Here is a 25,568-nt window from a genome sequence, read left to right as displayed (position 1 = left end):
ACTCTTCCCATGTTTATCAGACATTGACTGGAGTTTCTAGCTAACAATAAAGACAGGAGAACAAAATTAGAGAATAAGGTTTCAGAATAAAAAATAAAACTGTTATTTGTAGATGACATTATTGTTTAAATAAGTTCCCCTAAAAGATACTACAAAGTACAGAATATTCTTTTTTTTTTTTTTTTTTTTGGTACTGGCGGTGGAACCCAGGGGCTTTTCTACCTCGGGGCTATGCTCCCAGACCTATTTTATACTTTATTTGGAAACAGGGTCTCACTAAGTTGCTGAGGCTGGCTTTGAACCTGTGTGATATTCCTGTCTCAGCCTCCCAAGGGCTGGGATTACAAGTGTGTGCGACCACGTCCAGTTCAGACACATTCTTAACTACAAAACTTTAGTAAAAGAGGCTCAAGAGAGAAATCCTTGGAAGCAGTGGGAAAAAAGACAACACAGTTTCTGAGTCTTTCAGAATTCTACATGAACTCATACAGAGTCCTGAGACAGCAAAGCCCAAAGCCTGTTATCAACACTTACAATAAACGTGCAGCCAAGTGTTCCCAACACATACGTGGTATCAGCACACATGTGGAAGAAAACAGTAAGGATTTCCCAGCCTCTGGAACTATGAAAGAGAAGTGTCTAGAGTTTTCGCTGCCTAGTGTATGGTGTTTTTTATTGTAGTAATCTAAGCTACCACAATCACTGATACGGTCAAAGACTTAGAAGACAAGGCTCAGGATTTGGGCAGAATAGAAACTATCCACACAAATGAAAATGCCGTAACTGAGAAAGAAAGTAGCTGAAACTGCTAATTCAAGTGGATTAACAGCAGATTGGAAACAAAAAAAGCTAGTGGACTAGAATATAAATCAGAAGAAAATATCTAAAGAGCAGAGACAAAAGGATGAGGCATACAGAAAAGAGCACAAGAGACTGCAGATACATTGTTAGTGAACAGAGTACACAGCAGGCTTTCTTTCTTATAAATGAATTTCTCCCCTTTTCTTGCCATGTCACTAAATTTTTCAAACAAAACACCTAAATTTGATAAGAAATCATTTATAAACACCAGAAATAGTACCACAATGAATGCTGCTGGACCCACGTCTCACAGGGAGAAATTAACCTATGATACAAAGAATACTTAAATAGATGGAAATGTTTATGCTTTTTACCTTTCGCTGGGTTGTTGCTCAAGTTTTTTGAGTCGCACCGCTGATGGCTGGTTGGAGTGGCGTGGCGTCGTTGGAGTCCCAACAGTAACATTCAGGTCTGGGGATAAAAATGCTGGATACTCTATTGGCCGTGGTGTAATAACATTTCTGAAATATTGGAAATAAAGTTAAATGTTGATATTATATAAAAGTACACTTCTGAAATCAGTAGTAGCTATCCCTTTTGAGTTATATATATTTTTTCAGATCACTTATCCACCTTGGGCCATAAGAGTAGAAAGTTAAGAAAGAATACAGAAAGCTGGGCCTGGTGGCAAGTTTGTAATCGTAGCATTTGGGAGGCCGAGACAGGAGGACTGCGGTTCTCGGACAGCCTCAGCTACTTAGTGAGGCCCTCTGCAACTCAGCGAGACCCTGTTTCAAATTAAAAAAAAAATAAGTCTGGGGGTATCTCTCGGAGGTAGAATGCCTGTGGGTTCTGTCCCCAGTACTACAAAAAAAAAAAAAAAAAAAAGGAAGGAAGGATGGATATAGAAGTCAGAAATGCTGAGAGAAATGCTGCCTTGATTTTCTTCCTACTGAAATCATGAGCAGCAGGATGGAAAGGAGAGATCCCAAAGAAAGAAGAATAGAACTTATATGAGCCTAGATCTCTCCCCCAACCTTTACAGCCAAGTCTCTGTCTCTCATGTGTCTTATTCATTATGTCTATTAATTGCATGGAAAAATATTATGTGCCAGGTACTGTGTTCATATGGCTATGTATATTATCTCATTCAGTTTTCAGAGCAAACCCATGAGACTTAACTTTACATATAAGAAAGTTAGGGTTAAAGAGATGAACTACACCCAAGATTTTATAGCTGAGAAGTGGCAAAGCTCACATTTGAACACTGTTTCTTTAACTATAAAGCTCATCTTCTTAAACACTAGTCTTTACTGCGTACAGTGGTGAGCACCTTAAATCCAACATGTCCAAGACAGAACTCACCATTTTTCCCATTCTCAAAATAAGCTCTTTCTCAGAATTCCTTTCCTCAGGAAATAATAGCACTAAATACATGTTCAATGGCCCAAAGGTGTGAAAAACCCTTTTTCTTCTCCCTAGTCATCTTCCATCTCAAATCAGTTACTTATTATGGATATATGACTAAGCATTCTAAATATTTTACAAATTTTTTCTTGGTTCCATTGTATTAACCAGGTTATCCAGAGAAAGAGAACCAATTCGATGCATACATACATACAGAGATTTATTATAAGAGACTGACTCACGTAGTCATAGAGCCTGACAAGTCCCAAAATATGCAGGGTAAATTGTCAAGCTGGAGACCCAGTAAAGACAATGGCATAATCTCATACTGTGGCCAAAGCCTTTGGAACCAGGAGATCCAGTGGAATAGTTGCAGTAAAAGCCAAGCAGGAACAAGATCTACTAAGAGCTGGTATTACAGTTTGAGTGAGTGGCAGAAAAAAGCTGATGTTTCAGGTTGAAGGTAGTGAGCTAGGAGGCATTCTCTCCTACTTAGGAGAGGGTTCGTCTTTTTAGTGTGTTAAACTAATTGGATGAGGGAATATCAGGGAGTGCAACCCGCTTTATTCAGAGTACTGATTTAAATGTTCATCTCAGCCAGGTATGGTGGCACACACCTATAATCCCAATACTTGGGAGGCAGAGATAGGAGGATTGCAGGTTTGAAACCAGCCTCAGCAACTTAGCAAGGTTCTCATTAACTTAGTGAGATCCTGTTTCCAATTTTAAAAAATAAAGCTCAGAGGTAGATCCCCCAGGGTCCAGTCCCCAGCACCACAAAAAAATTAAAAATTAAAATAAAAATAAATGCGAATAATATCCAAAACATCCTCCCTGAATGATTTTGGACGAATACTTGGGTACTTTGTGGCCAGTCAAGTTGACATATAAAATTAGCATCACAAGTTTACCCTTTGTCAATCTGTTACCCTCTTCATCTCCTTAAATCATTACTCTCCAATGAAGACATGGGCGAATATAGTTCCACTCAACATAGAATTATACTAATCCTTTTCCCAGAATAGATGGTCAAAGTCTTGAGTGATGTTGACGCTTCTCCTTAATACTCTGAATTTAACTTCTGTGATGTTATAAGGAGATAGTAGAGGAAAGAAAGTAAAAACACAAAATATATATACATAAAATATATGTGTATATATTCATAAGATAAGGCCTAAGGGGCCTCCTGTATTCTAGACACAGTCTTCTTAATCTCCATTGTAAAGCAGCAGTCCGATCACCCACCAGTGCAGTAATTCCTTCTTTGCCTATTGATGTAGAAGCATGAGGAGCCCAAAGGGCTGGAAACAGTCTTAATGCAGTGGAATCATTATATCTTCTAGTGGAAGTATTTCTTCTTTTGAAACTAAGATCTTTAGGTTAATAGAGATAAGACTGCAGGAAGAGATGTAAGAATTTTGCTAGTTGATTCACATGGGTAATAGAAAATAGCACAACTCCTCTTTCCATGCCTTAATTCAAGGACCCCTGAATCCTGGCTATGAGAGAAAAAGCACTATATACTGGTCACTGATTCATAACATATACAACCTTCCGAAGAATCTTGCCCCAGACCTGCAAGTGCTACCCAGCTGGTGCTTTAACTAAGTCTACTAAAGGCCATTCCACTGTTTTGTTAAGATAGTTGCTTCAACATGACAGGGAACCTGGTAAGAACAATGACTTTGCATGATCATGGGCACACTGGCACACTTAATGTTCTGCTATGTGAGTTCTTTGATAGAATAATGCTGTGTGGAATATCATGATGGTAGAAAAGGTATTTAAGAAAATATAGGGTACTTTTGCCAGAAGCACTGCCTATAGGGAAGACAAAACCATATTCAAAGTAAGACGGGGCCCAATCACATAATTCCATTTCTACTTGAGGAGGCACTATTGCTGTGCATTCTCGCCTCTTGGCTGAGTGAGTCTGATGGCCCTTAGGTCATGATGTCAGATCAGGCTGCATAGTCATTCATGGCCTATGGTTAAGTCTTCAGCCTCTACTAAGGTCCAGTGATAGGACACAGCTCTTTCTCAGAGGTAGACTAGTTGCTCACAGACAGATGGTGTAGAAGGGCTTTGTTCCAAAATTCTAGGAGCCTGTTCTGTGATGCATCTGTAGTGACCTTCTAAAAGCTCCCAGCAGTATCTCCATCACTGACATGCAAGGCACCTCTGGATCTTCTGGGTCATCATATGGGCCAAGTGGCAGAGCAGCTCGCACAGCAGCTTGACCTGTTGCAGAGTCTTCTTTTGTTCTGGACCTCACTTAAAAATAATAGCATTTGGGGTCACCCAGTAAATGGGCCAGGGTAACACATCCAAGTGAGGAATATCTTACCCCCAAAATCCAAATAGCCCCACAAGATGTTGTGTCTCTTTTTTGGTTATAGGAAGAACCAGAAGAAATAACATTCATTTTAGAAAGAATATTTCAACATGCCCCATACAACATGACCTTAGAGATTAGTAGAAGGCACCTAAATTTGTATGTGCGTGTGATGCTGAGGATTACCCCTAGGGGCATTCAAATTCCAAGCTATACTTCCAGACCTATTTTATTTTCTATTTGGAAACAAGATTGTGCTAAGTTGCTAAGAGCTTTGCTAAGTTGGCTGAGGCTGGTCTTAAACCTGCAATTCTCCTGCCTTGGCCTCCCAAATGCTGAGATTATAGACATGTGCCACAACATCTGGCTGAATTTTTGTCATTATTTATTTCCCATTCTCTGACATAAAAGAGTCTTATCAGATAAGTCTGGAGTGGATGCCACTTCTTGCTCACTAGGTCCAGTCAGCATAATTTTATCAATTTAATGGACCAGTGTGACATCTTGTACAAGGTGATCAGGACCCTGGGAACTAAATTATGACATACGTAATTTAGTACAGCTGATACACCTTTGAAGTAGGGGAGCGAATATATTTTGCTCTCCCTGCCAGCTAAAAACAAACTGCTCCTGATGATTTTATTAACAAGTATGGCAAGAACCGGTTTGGACAGATCTATGGCTGCATTCCCCAGGCCCAGGGGTATGTGCTCAAGCTATGATACTGCAACTGTTGCTAGTTAAGCTCACAGTGACCCTTGGTTAGTCTATAATATCTGTCTGTTTTCTTCACTGATCAGATAGGCAAACTGAATAGAGTCCCTGCCCCTGTATTCTTCAAGTCCTTAATGAGAGCACTAACCTCTGAATCCCCGCAGGAATGCAACATAACCCTTGGCTTACTGTTCTGCTAGACAGGGGCAGTTGTGGCCACTTCTACTAGGTCACTACAGAAGCCACTCACTGCGCATGTCAGGGAATTAGTGCAGGAATCCTGCCAGCTACTGAGGATGTCCATCCCAAGTACGTCTTCTGGAACTGAGGCACTAACCACAAGGTAGTCTAAGGGCTCTTCATGTAATTTATTTATCACCACAATAACTAAATTGGATGTTTTTATTTTTATTCAATTTAATAAAGGACAAAGAGCCTACGTAACTTGCCCAAGGTAACATAGCTAGTCCATGGCAGATCCAGAATGTGAGCCTAACCAATTTGGCTCTAGAGCCTGAACTCTTAATATCTTTCTCTGCCTACTCTTCTGTTTATCTCTTGTAGCTCCTATGCTCCTAGCCACTCACAGCTAACTACTGCAACACAACAGAGCCTCTTATAAACTCCTTACTTTTATATACGTGCCCCCTTTAGGGAAGTGTGCCCTCAACTCCCTAAAATCAGCTAAATGTACTACTATCATTTTTTTCAAATTTCATTTCCAATACTTTATTTTAGTCTTACTTGTTAATATTTTCCTCCACAACTTCCTTGAGAATAACTAAAAGTTCTTTGATTGTCCCATGCTTAGGTGTAGCAGGGCATGATGGCACATGTCTGTGATTCTAGTACTAAGGAGGCTGAGACAGGAGGATTGTAGGATTGAAGCCAGCCTCAGCAATTAGGGAGGCTTTCAAAAAATGTAGTGAGTCTCTATTTCCAAATAAGAAATAAAATCAGTCTAGGGGTGTAGCTTGGAGGTAGAATGCTTCTAGGTTCAATACCAGTACCAAACACAAAAGAAAGAAGGGCTCTTATCCTAATTGTATTACAATAATAGTTATTATTATTTCCTGTTTCCTTTACATTCAACCATGAGCTTGAAGTCAGAGATCAGATCTCATTTATCTTTGTATTTGCAACACTTTGGGGATATGACAAACATTCAGTACATGTTTATACATCAGTATATGAAGAAGGAAAATGTCAATAAATAAAAAATTAACTATGCTATTTCCACAAATCACCGATATCAAATGGATAACATTTATTTTTAATGAAATAACCGGTGTTGGTGACACTATAGAAAAATAAGCACTATACAGTCTCCCATTTTATACCTAAAATTCCTTTAATCTCATCTCAGATTTTTTTTCATTCTTTATTATTTTTATTTTGTTTTCTGGTACATCATCATGTGGTTTATTCCCTTAAACACAACATTCACAATCTAACAAGGAAGGCAATAACACACACACACACACACACACACACACACACACACACACACTCACACACGAGATGGAGGAATCTTTGGCACCTTAAATTTTATTGCAAACATACATAGAATGTTATTGTACACAGCAAAGGAGAGCAGTCAGAGAAACCTCATCCACAGAACCACCTGCTTTATAAAACTGGCTCCCACTGGCAGATATTTCTGCCCACAATTCACCCTTACAGTATAAGCTGTCCTCCATCACAATGAGGTAAAAGCCTGGAATATGGATACTGGAACCAAAGAACAGTGCGGCTTTTCAGGTTCCTCTCCTGGATCTACAATCCAGATGGCATTTTTTTTTTCTTGGAAATCTAGAAGGCAGTGTAAACTAGCTCTGAAAATTTGCAGTCAAACTCATGAACAGAATCATGACATCATGTTCTACACCACGGAAGTAAAGAGTTCCTGCCAGGAAGTCAACACAGAGATCCCAAGTCTTCAGAAAGGGCCATTTTTGAGTGGAGTGTCTATGTCACTGTGCCAGGACATGAACTCCTTCCCATTCCGATGGAGGTGCCAGGAGAACTTGATGCCAGAAATGCAGCTGTTGATTCCTCCCCTTTCCAGTCATTGGCTTCCTAAGTTAGGCTAACACAGGTGCCTGCCCCAGAGAGCGCTACTTCAAAATAGTATCTGTGCACGTCCTTGCTGGGAGATCCTGGAAGGGATGCTTCCAGGGTGTGTGTTGGTGACTGTGGTTATTCTCCTGCAGCCGCAGATACCTATGTGCTATGTCTGGGTCAAACATATCATGTGCACATTGGAGAAACTGTTACTGGCTCAGGTTTTGAGGTCCAATGCTTATGCTGACATACCATTCTTCCTTGGCAAACTCCTGGAGCTTTCCTTTATAGTTTTTCAGCAGGTGGATTAGGTATTTGGGTGCCCAAAAGTTTCTCCTTCACCTCTATATCAGCGCAAGGGAAAGCACTGTCTTTGAAGGTCTTACATGTGCAGTCGAGCTGCAGGAAAAGGAGGATGCCACCAACTGCCACCAGCCCCTGCTTGTTTCTCCCCATCTCTGAATTCCTGTACCCCAGGTGGGTCTTAATGTTGTTGGCCTGGTTCAGAGCAGCTTAATCCTCTCCAAGAAGAGCATCACATCTGCATTCACATCACAAGAAGAGCAGCAAAAAGGTTTTAAACTGCACTTCTGCTTCTACCTTCACCTCTGACACTGACACCAAAATAGATTTCTGGTTGGTTGGCTTGGAGCCTGACAATGACATTTTCATTCAAGTTGATTTTTTGCTCCAAGTCTGGGTATACCAAAGCTTAACATATGACTGGTTATAATACAAGGATCCAACGCAGAAGCAGCCAGATGGGAGGTGCATGGGGGAAGGGGCTCAGAGCTTCTGTGCCTTCTCTAGGTGCTCCTCCCTCCAGGAATGCCCTTAGTGTGGAAGCTCCCGGAACCCTGTCCTTTGGGTGTTTATGGAGGCTATGTTACACAGGCATGAATAAGAAGTATAAATTAAATCACTTTCTCAGGTAGTCATTTTCCTTTTATCTATTTTTACTTGAAATTTCAAGATTGGCATATTATATTTTAAATTGCTTTTTATTTGCTAATGATATTTTTTACCCCAGACTTTTTACTGCTGATTTGGAAGTAACCATTGGAGTGTTGTGGAGGTCGGGGTAATGTTACTAAACTGAAGAGCAGAAAATTGGCAATTATTAGACACAAAATTTCCTCACCTCATTTCCCAAGAGGAGTACCTTACTGGCCAGCTCTTCTCATTAGGCTTCTCTTCCGTGTCTCTCTTCTTTTTCTTAGCTCCAGCTCTTCTTACTTCCTTTCTTCAGGGCTATTCCCGCAATTCAAATATTCTCCCATATTTGTTTTACATTTTTAAAGAAAAATATATTTTCAAAATGTTGAGAAGAAAATACATTTGAAAAGAAGTCTGTGAATTTCTTTGTATTACAGCCTTCGAACCACCCAGAGCTCAAGAGGAAGGCACCTGGAAAAGTCAAGCTCTGGGGAGAGTGGCTTCTTGGTTTCTCCAAAACCAGCTTTCCAGTTGACTGCTATGGCACCAGCAGTGCTGAGCGTCCCCATCTTAACCTCATCCAGTCCTTACGGGGGAGGGCAATCACTACAGCCCGCCGTGACACTGTCGCTGTCAACTGATGAATGGGTAAACAAAAATGGTTATCCATACTTCTCCCATCTTATTAAGCAAAGCAATCCTATGCTTCCATAGCCTTGGAGTCTCACCTACCCTGGCTGTGTCCCCAGAGTTTCTTAAGATAACTAAAATGTTCATCAAGTTTGTCGGATGCAGCCAGGCTTTGGGATGCATACCTATAATCCCAGTCTGGGAGGCTGAGAAAGGAGCATTTCAGGTATAGCTGTAGCAGCTTAGCAAGGCCGTCAGGAACATAGTGATCTCCTGTTTTAAACTAACAAATAAAATAGGCCTGGGAGTGTAGCTCAGAAGTAGAATGCCCTTGAGTTCAATCCCCAGGACCAAATACACACACACACACAGACAAACGCAACAATGCCAAATAACCTGGCCATATTGAGACCTAAGACACTTACGTCACAGGATCTTTTCTGTCTGGAGGTGGTGTGACATTCATAAACATAGATGGCTCAATAATTTTCTGAAGTGGTTTTAACTGAAGAAAAATATAAGTATGTTTTAGTACTATTTTGTTTTAATTCATATTATTATTATAATGCCCCAGGATAGTTCTTAAATAACACATATAAAGAGAAAAGGAATGAAGAAGGAAACTACATTTATTTGGTCCTAAATATCTAGTAAGCATTATACCTTTAATATTATTTAATCCTTTCAATAAACCTATGAGGTAGGTAATTGTGCCTATTTTACAGATAATATCAAGTACCAGTAATTTGTTCAAAGTTGCACCACAGGTATGAGAGGCAGAATGTGAAGGCAGCTCTTTCTGACCCCATACAGTGCTCATTTTACAGAATCATGATAGGTAAGTAGAACTGAAACGTTCATAGGCATAAAAATCAAACCTTTATAATATATCCCACTCTTTTCTATATAAATCCTTTCTTTATTCCTTTTTAGTAAATTCCACCTATATAAAAAATTTACCCAGTTTTATATGAAAAAATACCCATTTCCTTAAGAATGGCTATGGTTGCATGCCTTGCTTATATGTGGGCACAAAGCCTACCTCTGAAATTGATTCTCATAAGCTACAACTATCTCAAAAAGGGCTGAATAATTAGAAGTTCCCTTAGGCACTCATAATAAGAAAAGAGAAGAAATAGAAAAATAAAAGCAGAGAATGTGATTTTATCTACATATTACTTCTGATTCAAAATTCATCAAAAGTATTATGATATACTAGAGTCAAAATTTAAAAGCATTATACAGACTTCTCAGTTAACATAACAGTAGACTATTTAATAATACTGATGTCTTCAGTCTCAATTACTAATTTAAAATGACTAAAGGCTATTAAAATAGCAAATATTTGAAATGAAAGACACTATACAAAGTATAAGGATCATTTCCCCTTTCTAGTAGCACTAGTAGGACTGAGTTTCCAAATGTCCTGAAGCTCTGATAATACCTAGGGATATCAAGAGTTCTTTCAAACACTTGATGAGAATATATATTGGTACAACTTTTCTAGAACAATTCCTTTAAAGGGTCATTATTTTGAAAAACAATTTTCCTTCTAGGAATCTAGCTAAAGGACATTAAAAAAAAAAAAACTGAGGTTAGTATGCAAAAATGTTCATGGCAAACTGGGAGTGGTGGTGCATGCTTTTAATCCCAATACTTGGGAGACTGAGACAGGAGGATCATGGCTTGTGGCCAGTCTCGGCTACTTAGGCCCTCTGCAATTCAGTGAGACTCTGTTTCAAAATAAAGAATAAAAAATAAGGCTGAGGATATAGCTCAGAGGCAGATGCTCCTGGGTTCAATCCTCAGTACCGCAAAAAAAAAAAAAAAAAAAAAAGTTCATGGCAACATGGATATAATATGGTAGTGAATTTAAAGGGGGAAAGCCTAGCAAGGAACATACCTTCTGGGGCACATTCCTCTTCTGATGAATCAAAGAGGGTTCAAAGAACACCAGATGTTGAAAATAACCATGGGGGAAAGCTCAATAATATAAAACATTATCTGAATAGCATCAACGGTTCTGTTTATTTTTTCTCTTTTGTGGCACCAGGGATTGAACCCAGGGGCATCCTACCTCTGAGCTACAGCCCCAGCCCTTTTTTAAAATTTTCTATTTAAAAATATGGTCTCACTAAGTTGCTAAGGTGTTCCTTGAACCTGCAATCCTATTTCAGCCTCTCAAGTACTGGGATTACAGGTGTGCACCATCAAGCCCAGCTTCAGTGATTCTATTTTTTTTTTTTTTTTTTTTTTGTGGGACTAGGGTTCCTGGAAGCCCTTCTACCTCCGGGCTACACTCCCAGGCCTATTTTTATATTTTTATTTGGAAACAGAGTCTCTTAAGCGAGCCCGGCTGGCTTCAAACATGCACAATCCTCCCAAGAGCAGGATTACAAGCCTGAGCCACCATGCCCGGCTCAGTGATTCTATTTTAATAAGTACTTTTAGATGTAAAAATTCACACTCCTTGAACACTTAAAATAATTTTGTTTTAATTACACAAATATGTCAAACATAACACAAAAGCAAGCTTTATAAGAATTTCTGAATAAAAGATCATCATTTTAAAACATTTCATAAGAATCTTAATAAATGATGTTTCATTAAGACATCTTAATGTCTTATAAGGTATTTTGTTTTTGTTTTTGCATTAGGGGTTGAACCCAGGGGCATTCTAGATAAACCCTAATCCTAGCTGGGCATGGTAATACCAGCATTCTGCAGGGTGGGACCAAAGAATCGGGGTTCAAGGACAGCCTCAGCTACTTCGTGAGGCCCTCCGCAACTTAGTGAGACCCTGTTTCAAAATAAAGAATAAAAAAGTAGGCCAGGAGGTGTAGCTCAGAGGTTGAATGTCCCTGGGTTCCATTTCCAGACCCGCAAAAAATAAGTAAAAAAAAAAATAAATAAATAAACCCCAGTCCTATTTTATTTTCATTTTAAAACAGGGTCTCACTAGCCGGGCGTGGTGGCACACGCTTGTAATCCCCGCTCTTGGGAGGCAGAGACAGGAGGATCGTGCAGGTTCGAAGCCAGCCGCGCGCTGGCTTAGGAGACCCTGTTTCCAAATTTTAAAAAAATGTAAAAATAGGTGTCTGGGAGTGTAGCCCAGAGGTAGAAGGGCCTCCAGGAACCCCAGTACCACCACCAAAAAAAAAAAAAAAAAAAAAAAAAAAAAAACCAGGGTCTCACTAAGTTTGCTACAGGCCTTGCTAAGTTGCTGAGGCTGGCTTTGAACTTGTGATCATTCTGTCTCAGCCTATCAAGTACTTGGATTACAGGCATATGTTGTCATGCCTTGTGTCTTACAAGTTTTATAGGACATTTTGAATGAAAGGTCATCATTTAAAAATGTGGGACCAAATAACATTGAAGTCAATTTTTTAGACTGGAAAAAAAATTCCATATACTTCAAGGTCAGAAGGTTAAAAAGCATTACAGAAAACATTTATTCTGAAGAATTTATCAAACTGAAAAAAAAACAAAGGCTTAAAAGAGAATGACCTATGCCAGTTGTGGTGGCACATGCTTGTAATCCCAACATTTGGGAGGCTGAGAGAGAAGGATCCTGGTTTGCGGCCAGCCTCAGCTACTTAGTGAGGTCCTTGGCAACTCAGTGAGACCCTGTTTCAAAATAAAGACTAAAAAATAGGGCTGAAAGTGTAGCTTGGAGGTAGAATGTCCCTGGGTTCCATCCTCAGTACTGCAGAGAGAGAGAGAGAGAGAGAGAGAGAGAGAGAGAGAGAGAGAGAGAGGGGGGGGGAGAGGGGAGGGGAGGGGAGGGGAGGGGAGAGGAGAGGAGAGGAGAGAGAATGATCTGACTGAAGAGCTAAAATAGAATAATTTCTTTAAAAGAAGGGAACTAACCTGATGTGAAAATCCATAACCGAAGTTTCCATAGGAGAACATAAATTCTACCTCTACCCTGCAGGCAAACTAAACATATGGCAAACTTATTATTTGATCAGAAAGATATTTTACTGGAAAAGTGTTAGTGATATTTTTACTTAAAAATCTATAAGTTAGAAAAGCCAAAGTATGAATCTCCTGATTTTAAAAGAGCAGCATTTACACAAGGAGCTCCTGGAGAAGACATTTAGTCCCTTGAATGTCAAAACCTTCTCCGTGTTAAGATTTAAGTCATCTATATGGTTAATGAATGAAAAACATCAACTTGGAGTTGTTAATAGGATCATGCTATGATACGAAAACATATATCCACGTATATATATATTTTTTAAATTATTTACTCACATTCCTCTCACCTCCTCTCCCACTTTCAGATAAAACTTTGATTTAGACAAATGATCTCACCTCTCTGAACCCAGTTGCTTATGTGTGAGATGAAGGAGTGTCAGAGGAAACGCTAGTTTCCTGTCCCTGTTTTTGTTTTTTTTTTGTTTTGTGGTAACAAAGATTGAACTCAAGGGTACTTTGAAGCTACACCCACAGCCCTTCCTTTTGTTTGTTTGTTTGTTTGTTTTTTGTTTGGAAACAGTGTCTCAATAGGTTGCTGAGATCACTATCTTGCTGAATCTGTCCTTGAACCTGTGATCCTCCTGTTTCAGCCTCCCAAGTAATGGGATCACCAGGCGTGCACAGCCATGCCTGGCTTGTCTCTGTTTCTGACCATGAGACAGCACAAGTCTCTTGGAACAGAAGATTGATTAATCAAGTTAATAATTTTTAAGTACTTAACAAGAAATGAAAAACTGTATGCAACTCTTCAAAAACTCCCCGAGGAAGGAGAAACAATCCTCCCTTGACTCATCCTCAAGGCTCCAGAGGCCCTGTGGCTGAAGCAGCAGCCAGAGGCATTTCACTTTCTCACCTAAGAATTCCTAGTTTTCTCTTTCAAAATTTAGCAGTAAAATAACAGCTTTAAAAAGAAAAAAAGAAAGTGTGGGGTGAAGATTTTGTGAGCAAATATTTTACTTTCTATTTAACATATTTTTTTTACTAATTTAAACAGTAAATTTCAGGGTAACAAAAAATTAAGATGTTAGCTATAGACAGTATCAGAATAAAATTCTATGGCATGTTAAGAAAATATTACATGTACACAAAACTTAGGAAGTTTGAGTAAAGTTCTTACTGTATTTTTATTCAACATTTGCAAGTCTTCAGTAAAATACCCTTTCTAGAAAAAAATAAATAATAACATTCTTCAATTTACCTGCACATTATCTAAACCATATTATGGCTTTTAAAGATCAGGTAATGATTTTTCAAATGCACATATAAATCTAATAGCAAATATACAAACATAACAAATATTCTGAAGAAGAAAAGCCTTGTCCCTTGTGGTTTTATCTGCGTAGTACTGCAAGGTTTCTTCTGCGACTTCTGGGTAAAAGTAACAGAAGTTAATATCTGCATTTATGTTTCAGACAAAAATGTTTCTGCTAGTTGCAGTTCCCCTTATTACAAGTCTTAGAGCAACTCTTTTTGAAGCATTACTTAAACATCAAACTCCATGATGAACTGATTACTGCCGGGACTAAGTACCTCTCTCATCCCGAGAACTGCTAGGCTAGGCTCTTGTAAACCAAATTAAACCCAAGGTGCCCTTCTTCAACACCCGTGGATGTCTCCGCTGTCCTGAGTCATCCATCCCACCTCATCCAACACCTCATGGTTCCCTAGCTTCCACCTCTGCTTCCCCTGAGACCTGGGCGGCCAGAGGATGCGATGCTTCCCCCACAGACCTACAGCACCCTCCACATGGCTCTTGACTGCTTCCAAACAATGTTTCATACAAGTATAAGAAATTTTCATCTGTTAAGCCTCATGCCATCTGGTGGTTCTACTGATTTTCAGACAATTTAGTCACTAGTCCTCATTTAGTGAGAACTGTATTTCCTAAGCCCAAAAGTCGCTAATAACAAAAGTCTTCTATCAGATATAATGACCGACAACAAACACCAACTGAAAAATGTGATATTGGTCAGAAAAAAATGATTTTATACATACCTGAATTACTTCATAAAGATGTACCTCAGTACTACCTAAGAAAAGAGAGTTTTTTCCTATATTGTCATATTGCATTAGTTCCAAGGTAATATTATTCCGCTCATCCTCTTGACGTCTGGGAACCTCAAAAGCAAATGCATATGAAAAGAAGCATTAAATTTCAAATATAATTTCTAAATGAATACATCCATAAATTAGATTACATGCATAACTATTTGCTACTTTCTGTATGTATTTAGCTTAATAATTTTTCAACCTTATAATCACATATACCCTAATAGCAACAAAAATCAGAATATTATTTATGTCTAATATCAATTATGATCTTTTTTAATTATCCAGTGCCTATATGTCCTTTCTCTTTTTCTTTTCTTTTTCCTTTTTTTCTTTTCTCTTTTTTTTTTGGTATCTGGGATTTAACCCAGGAGCATTCTGCCTCTGAGCTTTACCCCCAGCCTTTTTTACTTTTGTTCAGAAACAGGATCTCACTAAGTTACTGAGAGTCTCACTATGTTGCTGAGACTGTCCTCAAACTTGTGATCCTCCTGTCTCAGCCTCGCAAGTACCAGGATTACAGGTGTGTGTCACCAGGCCAGGCTGTGTCATTATTTTAAAGAAAGGTTTAAGATGCATTTAACATTCTAACAAGCTTAACTATAAACAGAAACATAGCAAGTTCTGGTGTGAAAGGAAGTTTAAATGAAGTGTAGTCTGAAGCCAGAGTGAATATATCCTGAGCTCCAGCACACACCAGCGGTATGACCTTCAAGTTCTTTAACCAATGCAGTACTCAGTTTCTTCATCTGGAAAATAAATATGCTAATGAGAAAGAAAAATACACACACACACAAAGGAATCTGTATAAGGACTTATACTAATCCATAATTTTTAGAGTCTATAGAAGGAGAATTCAGGAGAGAGAAGGAAAGGAGATGAAAAACAGTGGAAGAAATTAGATGGAAAAGGAAGATGAAGGTAGAGAAAAGCAAGTGCAGGATAAACACTCAAAACCACAGATAGAAATACCTCAGGAAAGAAGTCCACTAAGATTGATTTTCCTCAAAGGTATTTATTATTTAAAAACATTTAGCCCATAAGATATAAATAGAATACTGTAAAGTACCAAATAAAAAGGTACTACGTAGCCAGGCATGGTGGCACACCCAAGGAAACCCAGGACTTGGAAGGGTGAGACTGGAGGATCGCAGATTCAAGGCCAGCCTTAGCAGCTTACTGAGACCTCAGCAACTTAGGAAGATCTCGTTCCAAAATAAAAAATAAAAAAGGCTTGGGGTGTAGCGCTGATGTAGAGCACTACTGGGTTCGATTTCCAGTAACAACAACAAAAAAAAGACACTGCATTTTCTTCTTTCCTTTCCATTAAAATGATATAATTAGAGTAGAATATTTTTACCTTTTTTTTTTTTTTTGCGGGTCTGAGGATGGAACCCAGGGACATTCAACCTCTGAGATACACCCCCTGCCCTATTTTTTATTCTTTATTTTGAAACAGGGTCTCACTAAGTTGTGGAGGGCTTCACTAAGTAGCTGAGGCTGTCCGTGAACCACGATTCTCTGGTTTCAGCCTCCCGAATGCTGGGATTACAAGTGTGCGCCCCCACGCCCAGCAGAGTAGAATATTTTTAACTATAAAGAGACATTATTATATCTGGAAGAAAATTTTAACATTACCTGCACAGAAAAATACTTTACTTCATTAAACCTAATTATAGTGTTTTTTTCATAGTGTGAGGACTGCACGTTATGAGTTCTTGTACTTTTCACAATGTTGTTTACAATGACACGAATGTACAAATTGAAAAAATATTGTGAAACGACTGAAAACAGAATGTTTAGGAAACAAGTTTTGTTGTAATTAAACTAATAGCACTTTATAAAATTAATTCACTAAGGAATCCAGGCCAAGACCTAAGAATCAATCAAATGGATATGAAAGATAGTTGTAGAATATATTAAACAGAAAACAATTATTTTTTTAAACAATTATTTTAAAAAATATTTTTGCAAATTTTTCTATATGTTAACTTTAAGGTGACTAAGAACATGCAATATTCAGTTGAAATTTTTCTAATCATAATTGTGTGGAAATTTTTTAAAATAAAAAATACACTACTTTTGAATAATTTAAAGACAACAGAATTTAGAGCAGTGTTGAACTCTCTAAATCACTTCCTTAAATGCTTCTTATACCTTGTATTAATCCGTATTCTTTAGTATTATATCTAAGAAGATATGTATTTCTCATTTAACTTATAATGGGAGTAGATTACAGATGACTAAAACTCCTTTGCCACTTATACATCAAAAAGTGGAGTTTATTTCCTCTGCCCTTGCATCTGGATCGGCCTTATGGTTACTTTAATCCATAAAATGCAAAAGACAGAGCTAGGACTGGGACTAAAATGGGTGAGAGCAGCACTCACCTCAGGTACAAAATTTAAGGAGACACTAAAAAGTTTAGTAATCAAGATAAACATATTACTATATTATTATATTTTAAATGCTTTATTTTTATTCTTTTATTGGTGGACTATAGTTTCACATCATAATGAAGTTCACAGTGATGGCGACCTCCATGCACACAGTACTTGGTGGGCTCTCCTCCGGCTCCCTCCCCACTTCCCTCTTCCTTATACAGGGTACTGAGGTTGACATTGGTATTCTCACATATGTACATAATATCAATGGAAATGATCCCTTCATTGATTCTCACTGGCTCCACTGGCGTTTTTCTCCATTATCCCCATTATGTCCCTCTGCTATTTCCATTACTCCCTAGCTTCTGCATAAGATAGAAAACATATGATCCTTCACTTTCTGTGAGTGGCTAATCTCACTTAGCATAATGTTCTCTAGGTCTGTCCATTTTCCTGCAAATGACATTATTTTGTTCTTCTTGATTACTGAGTAGGATTCCACTGTGTGTATATTGCTATAATGTTGTGACCCATTCATCCGTGGATGGACACCTAGGTTGTTGCCATAATTTGGCTATTGTGAATTGTGCTGCTATAAACATGGATATGCATGTATTACTATGATTTTCCTAAGTGTGTGAAGAATGACATTGGTATTTTGATAGAGATTGCACTGATTCTGTAGATCACTTTTGGTAGAATGACCATTAACTTATTTTTAAATCCAAATTGGTGCAGGAAAAAATAAACATGATGAAACCACATAGAAAGAATGAGAGTTCTATGCTGGAGATGTTAAAGCTCCTGCCTAACATGTGCAAGTCTTGGGTTCTATCCCCAGGAAAAGGAAAAAAGGAAGAAGGATGAAGAAGAAAGGAAGAGGGAAGAGGAGGTGGAGGAGGAGGAAGAAGAAGAGAAGGAGAGAAGAGAGGGGACCATTTCAACATCAAAGCTAAGTGCAGCCTTCCAGGCATCTCCACTAAAGAATCAGACATATAAACGGGCTATTTCAGATACTCAAGCCCTTTTGTACTGCCGAACAACTGCAGCCTGAGCTGTGATGTTGTAAAGCAGAACTATCACCTAGTGTATACACAGATAGAGACTGATAATAAGATGGTTTCCTTAAGCCCCTAAATTTTAGCTTGATTTGTACTGTATCAGTGAAACAGCAAGATATGATCACACTATGAGTTTTAAAACAAAAGAAAGGATACTCTTCTGTGAAAATTGTCTGCAGTTCTTTACACGAACAGCTAGGCAGCCGACCTAAAATGATAAAACAAAAAGAAAGTACATTTTTAAAGAGTTAACTTTACTTCCAGTTTACACTGTACTTTATTTAAATTTTAAAAATAAAGCTTAGTTTCTTTTCTCATTAAAAGTTTTTTGCTCAGATGAGTATGGTGGCATGCACATATAATCTCAGTACTTGGGAGGCAGGAGGATCACAGGTTTGAAGCCAGCCTTAGCAATTCAGCAAGACCCTGCTTTATTTATATTTATTTATGTATTTATTTATTTATTTATTTATTTATTTATTGGTGGTACTGGGGTTCCTGGAAGCCCTTCTACCTCCGGGCTACACTCCCAGACCTATTTTATACTTTTTTGTTTTTGGAAACAGGGTCTCTTAAGCCAGCGCGGCTGGCTTTGAACCTGTGCAATCCTCCTGTCTCCGCCTCCCAAGTGCGGGGATTACAAGCATGCGCCACCACGCCTGGCTAGACCCTGTTTTTAAACATAAAAACTAAAATAAGATTAGGTGTCTAGCTCAAAGATATAACAGTTCTGGGTTCAATCTTCAGTTCCCCTCCCCAAGTATAATCAATAGAAAACATCATTAAGAAGCAGAAACACCAATAAAAATGACCAGGGCGTGTTTAAAGTAAACCTAAATTGAACAAAAATACAAAGCAAAAGAATAATTTGTTATTAATATAAATCTAATCATCTCTTTTTAAATTGTTTCTTATTTTATAAGATTTTCAGTATTTGGTAAAAACGGATAAGATACAGCATCCCCCACATAAAAATAAGAAAGAAAGTGTGCTTTTTACCAGAGACACAGAGGTTTATTTAGGGAAGTAAGAAATACACATTCAAGGGAGAATATGGGACACCCCAAAGGTGAGAGGCCTGCTGTGTTTTAGATAAGCTCTTTTTATCTAGTACCCCAAAACCATTTTTATTCATTCAAACAACCAAAATGCCAGGGACTATGCAATAATCATTTTCTCTTGTAAAGATTTTCCTAATTGTTAAAGAAAATTATATCTCGTCCTAAACCATAAAATCAAATACAAAATAAATATAGAAAATTTTAATTCTAATTTGCAGCATTAGCTAAATATATTTAGTTATGTTTCATTTTTAAAAAAAACAATTAAATTAGCAGAATATTATGTTAAAGATTACACACAGCAGGAGGTAAGAGATGAGGGACAAGAGAAATTCTTATACTCAGTAACTGCTCTAATAATGCTATCAAAGAATAAAATAACTATAAGAGAAGATCATTATATTTGGCAGTCTAGATGTGTAGAGATCTTCATTACCTATATTCTGAAGATTTCAAAATAGAATAACATTTTTCTTGTTCTCTGTCTAGATAGTAGAGCCTATGTGTGCATGTGTGTATGTGGAGGGGGGGTGTGCACGAATGAGTGATAACTATGTTTCCTTTCATTTCTGTGGTGTCTTTTGGATGGTGCAGGGGTATGGGGTCCATTTAAAGCCAGTATCCTAGGTGATTCTGATATAATTATATTTGGGAATCACTAGTATAAAAATCATTGTTTCTGTGAATCAAGATAATTTCCATCATTTCAGTGGTTATTCCAATGTTTTCCTGACTCATAAAAACAATTCTGTATATATTTTATTATAAGACAATACACATCAATAATCTTTCATATTAAATCATAAATAATCTGTACGGGTTTATTAGTAACTAATCACACGTACCACATCCCCAAATGGTACCAGAGTTGGTCCCTCACTAACTTCTTCATGTTCTTCAGTCTCAGTCCCTTTAAGAGTTTGTTTCAGCATCTACAAGGTAAATAAAGACTTTAGAAGAAAAATAGCACAACTAGATGAAGATTAATTTACTTCAATAATTATGAGTATCTAGTAAATATCAGGTACTCTAGGCAGTGGGATATCAATGACTAAGGAAATCACTCCTCCCATCAATTAGTTTATCAATAAGCAAGCAGAAGAAAAGAGTGTACACAAATATAAGCTCAGTAAGAGAATCATGAAAGAAAAGTGCAGATTACTACAAGCAAGAGCTAATAAATTTGCTAACAAACTAAACATACAGCAGGATATAATCCACAGTGTTTATAAAGAGCCCTAATTGGCCTTACTGAGACTCAGCCAAATCTGAATCTCTACTCAAATGTTAATAAGCCGAAGCCAGGAGTGAGTGCCAATGACACCACACAGGGCATGCCTCCAACATTACCGGAGAAACAATGTCATACACTTCAGGTCTCCTGTAAGAAGAGAAATAGAATGCAAATTCCAACAGAGCTTGCCCTGAAATGCCTGCTATAAACCTGAAAAGAGCAAAAGAAGAAAAAAAGCACAAGATTGGAAAAGAGCAGAGAGTAGAGACCATGAAAAAAAAAAAGCATAGACAAGATCATCCTGCAAAAGCTCAACCCTAAGTGCAAAAATTATGACTACAGGTCTAGGACTTGGTGGAGCAGCAGTGGTATAAAGAAGAGACCTGAAAAACAAGGACCAGGGGAACTCTGCCTCTAAGGTAGAGGAGATATACCTGTTATGGTCTGAATTTGGAATGTCCCCCAGAAGGCTCATGTGTTGAAAGCATGCCCCAAGGCAATGATATTCAGAGGTGAAATAATTAAATCAGGGGTGTAATAATCTCATCAATGAGTAAATCTCCTGGAATATTAGTAATCTGAATGAATTTGCTGGGTGATGGGATGTGGCTAGAAAGAGATAGGTGATGATATCTGTCACTAGGCTCATTCTCTCTCTCTCTCTCTCTCTCTCTCTCTCTCTCTCTCTCTCTCTCTCTCTCTGTGTGTGTGTGTGTGTGTGTCTGTCTGTCTGTCTGTCTGTCTGTCTGTCTGTCTGTCTTTCTCTCTCTCTCCCCCACTCCCTCCTTGCTTCCAGCTGTCATGGTGTGAGAGTGGAGACCTACACCATACGCACCCCAATAAACCTTTCTTCCTCTAAGTTTTTCTTGTCTGGTGTTTTGCTCACTGAAGGCTGACTGAAACATGACAGTAAAGAGAAAGAAAGATGTAAGCAAGGGAATCGAGGATACTGAAACAACAAAGAAAACCACAAGTATGTCCATCCACCCTATGCCTTCCCTCAATTACAAGCTCATCCAGTTTAAAACAAAACAATTAAGTACACACACACACACACACACACACACACACACACACACACACAGGGCACACTTGAATCCTGTGTAAGAAGTGACCTGGAATAAGGACATAAGGACAATCAGACTAATTCCTTTAAAAACTATTATAAGAAAAAATTAGGAGAAATTGGGGGCTGATAAAAATTCTTTCCCCCTAAAAAAGACACATAATAGAAGTAAGTGATAACACAGAATTTCAAACCAAATTAAACATCTTCATAAAATATTTGAATATATTTTAAAGTCCATAATCACAAATTCAACATGGATGGAGAAAGAAAAATGAAATTATTTTGTTCAATTTAAAATACAAATTTTAGAAAACAGAAAAAAATCTTAGAAATAAAACTAACCTACAAATTTCCCAATGTAGCATGAATTCAAGTGAAACTTAATAATGGGTATTTAAAAAGAATGATAATGAAGAGAATGAACGCGATAAGGAATAATAAATATAGAGTGTCAGAGAAAGGTACTTGAACTGGAATTTAGGCAAACAAGAAACCTCTGTAGAAGAAAAACAAAGGGAAAAAATATTTTAAATCATAATCTAAACAAGCTTTAGACAATAAGAAAATTTTACATATTGATAGAAGCTACTATGTGTCTGGGGAAATTGATTCATAATGATGAATTCAAAATATATCCTAGTAAAATTATTTGGCCTTATAAAGAGAATTTTTCAACCAGGTGAAATGACTAAACTATAAGAATAAACAATAAGACCACCATCAAACTTTTCAAGAATAACCTAAAAAGCAACACGACCATACAGTAGCATTTTCATGAAATTCAAGATAAGAAGGATCAAGCTGAGAATTTCTATCCAACCAAGCCAGGCTTCCAATATCAAGGCTATTTTTTTTTTTGATGCATGAAACAGGCAACAACTCAAGGAACACTTTACTCCTGAGCCCCTCCTGAGAACTGTACAGAAGGATGAGCTTTATCCAATCCAAGAGATAAATGGGTAAACTCCACACATAAGACCTAGGGAGAGCAGTTAACATACTTAACTATACAAGAGTCAGTACTAAAACAAGGGGGGAGGATATGGGTTGAAAAGGAGTACAAATGTTACATGTTCTAAAGAAGAATAATGCAACCCTCAAAAAATAGGAGAAAGGAGAGAAAAAAGGAAAAACTAGAATAGGTCATAAGTTGGTGTATAAAAAACAGGTGAAAGGTAAAAGATTCCAAATAAAACCAGTAAACCCAAGAGGACAAGGTTAAGTAAGAAAAATGAGAGATAAAAGCACTATGAAAGATATAAAGATGTTAAACAAAAATACAAACTTTGCTAAATCCCAAAGAAATTTTTTAAAGGAACAAAAACAATAAACACAACATATGAAAAAGACAGTAAGTACAGCAATACAACTGAGATCAGACATCAGTCATTTCAATAAATATGTATGAGCTTAACATATCTACTAAAGGAAAAGGATGTTGAAACAGGCTCAATGAAGCAAAAGTAAATAAAACATTCAACATTAAGTATAATAAATACATTTGTGTGTGTGGTATAGGGGATTGAGCCCAGGGGTGCTCCATCACTGAGCTACATCTCTAGTCACTTTTATTTTCTGTTTTGAAAGAGGGTTTTACTGAATTGTCCAGGCTGACTTTGAACTTGTGATTTTCCCGTCTCAGCCTGCCAAGTACTAGGATTATAGGCACATACCACTAAGTATAATACTTTAATTAAAAATTATTTTATATATCTTTGATCATTTTATTATTGCTTCATCTGACTGGTTTAATGTGATATATTATATATATTATGATTTGTAGTTTAAGGGAACTGAGTGACAATTCTTGGATTGTCATAAAATACCAAACTGTGGTACATTTTATGTATTTTAATATGGAGTCTCTTACTTTCTAATGTTTTGATAACTCTCACTTCAAAAATCTATTTTAATAAATATAAAATAATTTGAAAATCAAAAATGAAATGAAATAAAAACTCCTTTAGAATACTATGCTCAATCCATTCGTTACGACCTGGCAATGACATTACTACCGTTTTACTTTTCCTTCCTCATCTAATCAGAGCTCTCTTCAATGGCAGCAGCAGCAGCAGCAAAATAAGTCTTTGCCAAATTCCTTTCAGAATCCTGAGCAAAGGTTCTAAACACGTTTCATAAAGCCCCTGACACCACCCAGAATTTCTCCTGAACCTGGAGATATTTAAATTTTAGTTAATTCTACTGTCTTTCATTTCTGCACCTTAAATAAGAGTCCTCTGTAGCACTTTTACTGAGAAGTGTGTGTATTCAATCACATTGTCTTGCTTCCCTCTCTGGTGAATTTTAGCCTCTTTTATAATTTATTATTTGCACTGGTAACTCTCCACAGATCTCAGGCTTCTCATGACTTTTTTGACCCATTCTCTTCCATTCCATATTTTTCTTTGAAAACTCACTAGCCCACATACTTACCTTTTCATAGAATATGTCTATTTCCCAGCCCTAGTTGAACCCTCACTATTCTTACAATAATCATTTAATGTTATTAATTATTTAATGTTTATTAATATCCTGGCACAACTATATGCCTAGCATGGGGCTAGTTCTAGCTTAAAGTGTTTCTGCCCTCCAGAGGGTCAGTATGGAACTAAAGACATACAGGTAAAAGATAATTACCATTTCATTATATTGAAAACATTTGCTAAGAAGGTTTCTTAACTCAAATATTTTTTAATATTTTTTCATATCCAAGCTCAAGAGCAATATTTCCTTTTAATTATCTGGGATTTTCCGTCCCTATGAAGCAAGGATACCCACAATAGAGCCAGGCATTATCCCCTAGAGTTACAAGGGAAAAATATTATAATTTTTTCATTAATAAGAAAGTAAGCATATGTAGCTGGCACTGGGCAGCAGATAAATGTCTTGAGGAAGTGTTTCATGCTCAGTGGGGTTCATGTCAACGCCTTGTGCTTTCTATTTGATTTCAGCATATCGCATTTGCCAATTAAGTGGATTGATCAATACTACCTTGAATAGAATATCTAGTCTGCTAAATAAATGGATGAGAAATAAGCTTAAAAAATGTCACAGCAAACTATTTTTAAAATTGGCAAATGTAGCTGAGCATGGTATATGCCTATAATCTCAGCTACTTGAGAGGTTGAGGCAGGAGGACGACCACAAGTTTAAGGCCAGCCTGGGCAATTTAGTGACACCCTGTCTTAAAAAAAAAAAAAAAAAAATGAAGTCGCATGTAGTGCACACCTGTAATCCCAGTAATTGGGAGGCTGAGACAGAAGGATCACAGGTTTGAGGACAGCCTCAATAGCATAGTGAGACACTCAGCAAAACCTAGTAAGGTCCTATTTTAAAACAAAAAAAATAAAAAAGGGCTGGGGGTGTAGGTCGAGGTAGACCACCCCTGAGTTCAATCCTCAGTACCACACAAAAAATAATAAAATATAATGGGGCTGGGGGTGTTGCTCAGTTGTAGTGTATGCATGTAACATGTACAAGGTATTAGTTTCCATACCAGTACTGCAAAAAGAAAAAAATGTGGTAAACATAAAGAAATAGCATGTACTTTGGATTTATGAAAAGACAAACATTCCAAATTTATTAAACTTTTATTGATGACTAATGGGTATCAGTGGTATGTAAATAAATTTTTAAAATTTATTTATATTTTACTCTGACCTTTCAGAATAAGGTAGTGGTACTTTACAATAAATATAAAGTAACTTTTATTTTAAAATAATGTTGTATTAAGGTGAGAATATTTTCAAAGTGATTGGCAATTTTTCCATCTAACATTTTTTTTGTGTTTGAAAATGATGTGCTAATCAAACTTCATACTCTAAAAACTTGGAAACTATTTT

The 25,568-nt window shown here is 37.4% G+C and overlaps 1 protein-coding gene across 1 annotated transcript in view; it reads right to left on the bottom strand.

Annotated features, from left to right (window-relative positions):
* C2CD6 (C2 calcium dependent domain containing 6) overlaps nt 1–25,568 on the bottom strand; it is a gene marked incomplete at both ends in the record, with an annotated part of 149,911 nt that overhangs the window by 109,910 nt on the left and 14,433 nt on the right. The window contains 8 exons of the mRNA XM_080689345.1: nt 1,176–1,322; nt 9,313–9,392; nt 12,758–12,826; nt 14,864–14,986; nt 16,556–16,701; nt 18,519–18,570; nt 20,269–20,355; nt 20,774–20,867. Coding sequence (XP_080545471.1) covers nt 1,176–1,322; nt 9,313–9,392; nt 12,758–12,826; nt 14,864–14,986; nt 16,556–16,701; nt 18,519–18,570; nt 20,269–20,355; nt 20,774–20,867 — 798 coding nt within the window. The remainder of the gene's footprint in view (nt 1–1,175; nt 1,323–9,312; nt 9,393–12,757; nt 12,827–14,863; nt 14,987–16,555; nt 16,702–18,518; nt 18,571–20,268; nt 20,356–20,773; nt 20,868–25,568) is intronic.

The sequence above is a fragment of the Muscardinus avellanarius genome, assembly GCF_963383645.1.
Source record: "Muscardinus avellanarius genome assembly, chromosome: 2".
NCBI classification, from domain to species: domain Eukaryota; kingdom Metazoa; phylum Chordata; class Mammalia; order Rodentia; family Gliridae; genus Muscardinus; species Muscardinus avellanarius.
This window is presented reverse-complemented; position numbering and strand designations above follow the sequence as displayed.